The following is a 7,407-nucleotide window of genomic DNA, read 5'->3' on the forward strand; positions in this document are numbered from 1 at the left end:
GGGCAAGTCAGTACATGTTGTCATATTGATTACACTGCACTTTTCATCAACGTTTGAGGAGGTTTTTAGTTTACCACTGAGCGGCGCACTTTGCTCATAGAAAAATAAAGTTGTATTCTAGCGTCACTGTGGCAAGGAGTTGCGACGTGTTACAACATGTTCCAACCGGCCGTTTCGGTGCAATGCCGTGCGAAGTCCACAGAGTGGCGACGGGGACAATGTTTTGACCCGAATCCCCTACTCTAGGCTGCTTTCTTTAGTGTTTGCACAAAATCATCTTCACAATAATTATATCAACTATCAGTTGCACATTGCACGATCAATGCATTGCACGATGGGGTGTAGGTCGTGTAGACTTACAGATGATTATGTAACTATGATGCTTATTTATTTAATAGCATCAGCCTCAAATTCATGTAATGTAGATTGATCTAAATAGGATTGTAAGCATTAAACTAGCCTACCTGTCTGCAAGGTGAGATTTCGTAACAGATAGCATAACAAGGTCCACTAAATAGCTTGTAAACAGCGCTGATCCTGTGACTAAAGGATACATTTAGCACGGTGGAATTGGAACATGTCGAATGATGAAGTTACAGATGCCCTGCAGAAATTCGGTCACATTCCGGATGATAGAGTTAACTTGACTTCCATTAGAATGGACAGGAGTGAATTTCACAAGACAAATAGCCTACTTTTACATTGAACAATATCTGCTACCATGGTTAGATTCTTATTCGTGGTTTAACTCGAGGACAGTCAGGTGCTATGGTAACAATGCTGTATATGTCCATGCTTTTCTACAACACTGTAGCACTCTAACCGAAGAGCAATTAATAAACATGCACAAATATGCATTGACGTTATATCTGGACGTTACATATAGCTCTTGCATATAGGCTAATGTAGGCCTATGCAAGGTTTCTTCTAGGCTATGGCCCGAGTGTGAAGAAAATAATACGCAGCAATAGGGACCAAGGAAATTCCATAGGACTCATATTGAAGTAAACAAATTGATAGGCTAGCGAGGGGAGGTGGGGGGATTCTCTGAAATATCCCACGTGGGTCCACGATATGTGTTGGCGTAAACACCCAATGGCTGCAAAGACTGGGTATGCTATCGGCAAATATTAACCAATCAGGGAAGTAGCGTTCGCGTATAGCCGCGCCCACGACGACAGGGTATATAAGCCTAGAGTTTCGCTGTATTGTATCAGAAACCACTGAGCAACAAAGCAGAAAGACGTTACAAGGACTAAAAGAGCCGTATTTCACAGCGCCGAAACAGTCTCATGCTTTAACACTGCTGCAAGGAAACCTACTTGGATTACTTACTTGCCAAGGACATTCTGCAAACCTTGATTCGGGAATTTACTCTTTGGAGATTACCCTGGACATTGTGGAATATACAACTACTGACTTCAATATGACCCTGGAAGAACTCGTTGGATGCAATATTACAGACAAAAAGTAAGTGACAGTACTTTGCACACTTGGTTGCATAGTTTGCATTGAGAGATGGGCAGTGCAAAGTCTAAAGTAGTACACACACAACGCTACAGTAGCCTTTCTCAACCGTTGTTATTCAATATTGTAAGTGCATACAACTAACAGAATTGTTTTTTGTTTTCTTTAAAGGATGGAGACCGTGAGTCAAGCGTTAGAAGAGCTACTGGTGGCAGCCCAGAAACAAGACTGCCTGACCGTGGGAGTCTACGAGTCTGCCAAACTAATGAATGTGTAAGTATTGATCTTATCGTTGTGTGGAACTATTCAAATGCAATTGGTCTTGTCATATTAGGCTCCCTGATCAGTTTTAAGGGGCAGGTTATTGACTATATTCTCTCTTTATTTCTACAGCGATCCCGACAGTGTGGTGATGTGCGTCCTGGCGACGGACGAGGAGGACGAGGATGACATCGCCCTGCAGATCCACTTCACGCTCATACAAGCCTTCTGCTGCGACAACGACATCAACATACTGCGCGTCTCGGGCATGAGGCCCCTGGCTCAGATCCTGGGCGAGCCGACCACCGCTGACAGCAACGGCAACGAGCCCAAAGACCTGCACTGCATCCTTGTCACTGTAAGTACACATGCATACATATTTCATGGGATGTGAAATGTTAATTTGCATAACATTATTGAATCAAACTATGCACAGTTCTATGAACATCATCTAACCATGTGTCCTTTTTTTTTTTTTGCTTGCAGAATTCCCAGTGCCAGTCTCTGAAATGCGAAGCGCTGCAAGACGTGTCGAACTACTGTGAGGAGAGTCGCTGCAAGAACCAATGGGTGCCTTATCTGGCCCTGCAGGAGCGCTGAACTAACGGACCTCGCTGAGAAATTGTGAAAGCGATGAAAACGAAAAAGAGTCGTCATTCTTTCAAGGATGAGAAAATGCGTTCGAGAAAGGAACGGCAACCGTACGGGCAGCTCTGTATGTATCTGCCTGTCCCTGGCCGCGATCCAGTGAACGGAGCTGTGGGAGTGAGAAGGTTCCGATGGACATGCCATGCGCGCTATGACGCATCTGCCCGCCCCCCATTCTCTTCCTCCGCGGAAAGGAACAGTGTCTGGCTGTAGTGGGACGGGGAGTAGGAACGACCCGTAGAGGAACTGTCCCGTTGCTGTGTGCCGAGTCTTGTTGGAGCAATTGAGGGCGGCAGTAGCGTGGGAACGGACTTGCAGTTTCGTTATTGCGGGACAAAGCAACTGCATCAATGTGATGTGAATGCGGACTTGACATTGGTTAAACGCCATGCTTTCAGTTTCCGATGTGGAAGTCAATGTATTTATGAAAAATGCAATGTGAATGACTGAAATGCTCAACAGCTGGATATTTTTGAGCGAGAATGCAGTTAAGTGTCATAGTGCACAGATCAATGTCTATGGATTGTTATTGTGTTATAACATTGATTTTGATCAAGAGGTCAATAGGGTCAAACATTGTTACAATGTATTCATTTTTTAACAGTGACACAATGAACTAATGTATTGTTTTTATTTAAGTTGAATAGAGTAATATATGACAGTGAAATGCATTGCTGAATACAATGTTTACCTATTTGAATAAATTATTATGAACTGAACATCTGATTTCTCTGTTTCTACTTCATGGGAAATGGAGGAGGGAGGGGGATGGCATGTGAAATCTATGCAAAAGTATAGGATCCTCTACTGAGGTGTCATTTATACTATCAGTGTTTCCAAAATGTTGTTCCTCTTGGAACTTTTGTGGTGAATTTCATTCCATAGGTGACCTGAGGGACTTAACCTGTTTCACACACTTGAAGTCAGTAACATGACAAATCTTAAACAAAATAACTTCAGTTTCATAGTTTTAGAGTTTAATTGAGCCTTGTTCATGGGAACAATAGGTTGTAATCCAAATAGTGGGTCACCATGCAGGATTGGAGTTGATGGATATCCTGCAACAAATTAACTACTGTCATGCAACTGCACATCACATGCAGTTTTGGCAGTAGCCTACATGTGATCTTCAGAGGGTGGTAAAACAGCATGTGCCCAGTAGATCACAGGCTGCAAGCTACCAGCCACTCATGAGGAAGGCTGGGAAGATCATCAGGGACACCAGCCACCCCAACCATGCTCTGTTCTCTCTCTTTTCTGGAGCATCCAGACCCGGTCCAACAGGCTCAAGAATTATATATGATATTATGTTGTATTGTTGACTTGTTGATTGTTGCGGCTAATGGACTGGACTTATATAGCGCCTTATTCCAAAGCGCTTTACAATGGCCTCTCATTCACCCATTCAGACACCAATGGTGGCAAGCTACCATGCAAGGTAGCCGGGCCCGCTCATTGGGAGAAATTTGGGGTTCAGTGTGGGGAACCATGTGATTTGCTCTTAATTTCAAGTAAGACAAAAAACGTCATCAAGCTGAGCTCTGACCTCTTTCATTATGAACAGACTGTTTCTCCTGAAACAAAGCTTCCTGCAAGAGTTTCTTGTGAAACCAATGCAAAAGGGGCAGTTAAAACAGTGTTTCGGGTTTGGGTCTTTTGTTATGCTAAAAGACGAATAGGCCAGGGGAAGAGTACAAGACAATAGATTTCAACTTGATTTTTCTCACTATAGACCCTGAATGAGGAAATAACTGAAAGGTATTGCGACATAACCTCTGGGACATATCCTTACTGTTAGCTGCACTTCGAAATACTTTCGAAATACTTGTGCAAAGAAAGGAGAGTTACTCCCGGCTTCCCGGCACCTACGTCATATCCTGGATGTCACATCCTGTATGCTATTGTGACACCCTGCTCCAGGACAGACTAGTGACGCGAGATGGCTATTTGATTTGGCCGTTGTCCTGTCCACATGGTGTGCCTCAGAGTACAGCCAGAGCCTACAGCCAGAGCCAGCCAGCCAGCCAGCCAGCCAAGTCTTAGAATAGTGTCGCTCACTCACTCAATAGCCATGTAGGTCACTGAGATATCACCCCCACTGTCTCAGAACAAACATACTGATTAACACCAGCTCCTGTAATAAAACATATCCACTTGTGCATTTATGGCCAACTGTCTGTGCATGGTAACAGTAATGGTAACAAAAGGTTTCAGTTTTGGAGGCAGGCAGGCATGGGTCATTGGAGTGCAGTGAACTTGAGTAAAAGTTGTTCGGAAAAAGTTCGGAAAAACGTTGCCTCTCCAGAAAGATCGAGGACACGCATAAAGAGTGAGAAAGTGAAGAGTGAGGAGTGAAGCCAGCGACACACAGAAGTGTGCTTGGTCACTGTAGCAACAATAGGTCAAGTGTCCAAGACTAAATAGAGCCTAAGCTGGTTTGATAAGGATTTAGAATAGACACCTCAATCCCCTGTAGCACTCTTAACCTTCTAAACTAAAACGAAAATATAGCTTTATTTCATGGAGATGCATTGTAGTAACCCTAATGCATCCCCATACGTTTCAGTTTAGAATGTTAGGAGTTTGTTGTTTCAAAGTTGTTAAAACTGAGGCTAACTTAACTGATTTGACAGTTTGACATCTTGATGCAGACACATCAAACACCACCCTATGCAGTGACGGCACTACTTTGAAAAGGCATGTGTGTGTACATCACAACTGAGTAACCCCTCTCTGATATTCGACAACATTATCAGAGTGGTACCCTATGCGCAAAGACCCCATACAACACAGAGTAGCTCTATATGCATTCTGTGGATTTTGATGCAAATTTGGGCTCAGTTTACATTATTGTACATCACAACTGAGTAACCCCCTCTCTGATATTCAACAACATTGTTGTCGAATATCAGAGTGGTACCCTATGTAATTCTGCAGCCCAACACAATATCAATAGGCATGAGGAACTCACTTTGAAAGGTGCTATAGCCTATAAATAAAGCTTATTATTACTTTCACCAGCCTCCCAAGCAGACCTGGTAAACCTTAAAATAGAATAGTCATAGAAAGCATATTTTTAGCAGACAAAGTCATAGAAAGCATATTTTTAGCAGACACACGGGACACATTTAGAGAAACCCTCAAATCTCATAACATTATGCAAGATGAGAGGCCTATTTTTGCCCACGTACACGCACTACCGTACAGCGTGGCTCCGTAAAGCGTGCGTCATATTGCCATAGAAACTGCAAGGGGCGCATCTAGTATGTTGGGTCTGGGAATTTCTAGCTGTCTTCATTTAATAATGAGCATTACATGAACCAATCGCATAATGCCACTGACTTGCTTTCTATTACGTATGGGTATCCTCCGGATTCGTCATTGCCCAAGTAAGGGTGGTTTTGAGACTCTTTCATACAGGTGTCCAAGCAGCATCACAGAGAAATGACTCATTTCATCACGCTGTTCGTGATCCTGGCAAAAGACCTGTGTGTGGGCTAGAGTCAGCTTTCCAAATTGAAATCAATATTATCACAACAACTAACTACCCTATTCCCAAAGGACTTTATCCAAATGTAGCCCCGTTAGAGAGAATGGAAGGGATTTGAGTTTGCTCTATTGTCACGAATCACTTCTGTTTGTTGTTTTAATAACGCATCACCCACTCTGGTGCAATCACGAGCACCCACGTCGGGTGTCTCCCTGCGTCGTGCCTGGGCAGTTGCGACCTGGAATGCGAAGAATGCGGATGGAGTGTCGCGCTTTGACTGGAAAATGCGCGCGGGTTTGTTTTCCGAACGTTAGATAGAGCCACTGTGGCGCTCTTTTCCAGCGCGAAGAGGGCTATTCAATTCACACACACACACACACACACACACACACACACACACACACACACACACACACACACACACACACACACACACACACACACACGCGCGCACACGCACACACACACACACACACACACACACACACACACACACACACACACACACACACACACACACACTGGCGTGAGATGTTCAACATAAGATAGGGAATAATAATGCAATTGGATACCGTGTGTTCTGGCTTATGTGTGGGAATAATAATAAAAATAATTGCATGCCAAACTATTATAAATAGACTTCAGACATATTAGAAATCTAGAATGGTATTTTTCTGCTCATTTTAGGACACGGTTCTTTATGCAAATAATTATGAGCATTTGCAATTGTGGGTGAGTAATGTTCTATTCCGTGAGGAATTTCCATGTGGCATTGAGTGTGCTTTATATAGACTGCAACTCCTATCTTGCAGTAGACCCAAAGCACTGACTGACTAGAGTGTAGGACTACTGGCAGAAGAGACCTGCGAGGAAAACTGCTAAAACAAGAAGTTGGTTTTCTCTCAACACAGACAGGAGGAGTCGGAGACATAGTCTAGCACCCCAGCCCAGTTTTGCCTACTGTTTTTAAATGCGAGTCCATAAATGCTTGATCTGTGTGCGCAGCTGGGATGCCTGCCTGCCTGCCTGCCACCCACCCTGCTTGCACTGTGCCTGTCTGCCTAGGAGTCTGTCAGCAGAGGTCAACAGGTACAGAATGTCTGCAGCCAGTGCCACTCATACACCCCAGCACCACACCACCCACAGCTATGAGCCAATGTAGTGGCACCAGACTAGTGCCTGAGGTCACAGCTAAAGCTCTGTATTTAAAAGAGAAAAGAAAAAAAGAAAAGACACCAGGCCTGTTTTACAGCCTCATGGCACCCTACAATCTAAACCAAATCAAACAGGGGCTACCAATGAATCCCTCTTTCATTGTATTACTCATTTGGCACACTTTAATCAGACGTCTGGAGGCGAAGAAGTGTCTCAGGAAAATTAAAACAATGACAGATTATTTCTCTCCAATGATTCCCGCAAGCATGTAACAAGGCACCGCAAGGCACTGATAAAGTGGCACATTGTTGAACCAAGTCTGACTGGCTACGTCTGGCACTGTCTTTTAGCCACAGGTTCAAGTTGACTCAAGATACAGAGGCTGC

The 7,407-nt window shown here is 43.9% G+C and overlaps 1 protein-coding gene across 1 annotated transcript; it reads left to right on the plus strand.

The window, feature by feature from the left end:
• Positions 1–1,229: 1,229 nt before the first annotated feature.
• On the plus strand, positions 1,230–3,089 carry LOC308167293 (growth arrest and DNA damage-inducible protein GADD45 beta-like). Its single transcript, XM_080541690.1, has 4 exons — positions 1,230–1,470; positions 1,639–1,740; positions 1,861–2,086; positions 2,215–3,089. Exons 1-4 carry the CDS (start codon positions 1,427–1,429, stop codon positions 2,326–2,328), a joined length of 486 nt encoding a protein of 161 aa, XP_080397816.1. The 5' UTR covers positions 1,230–1,426; the 3' UTR covers positions 2,329–3,089.
• The last annotated feature ends 4,318 nt before the right edge of the window (positions 3,090–7,407 follow it).

Source organism: Nansenia antarctica (assembly GCF_963989245.1).
Source record: "Nansenia antarctica genome assembly, chromosome: 1".
In the NCBI taxonomy this organism is placed as follows: domain Eukaryota; kingdom Metazoa; phylum Chordata; class Actinopteri; order Argentiniformes; family Microstomatidae; genus Nansenia; species Nansenia antarctica.

Coding starts and splice junctions, on each gene's coding strand:
- LOC308167293 (XM_080541690.1), top strand. CDS start 1,427: ATGACCCTGGAAGAACTCGTTGGATGCAATATTACAGACAAAAA. Junction 1,471..1,638: donor TGCAATATTACAGACAAAAA/GTAAGTGACAGT, acceptor TTTTCTTTAAAG/GATGGAGACCGTGAGTCAAG. Junction 1,741..1,860: donor TCTGCCAAACTAATGAATGT/GTAAGTATTGAT, acceptor TTATTTCTACAG/CGATCCCGACAGTGTGGTGA.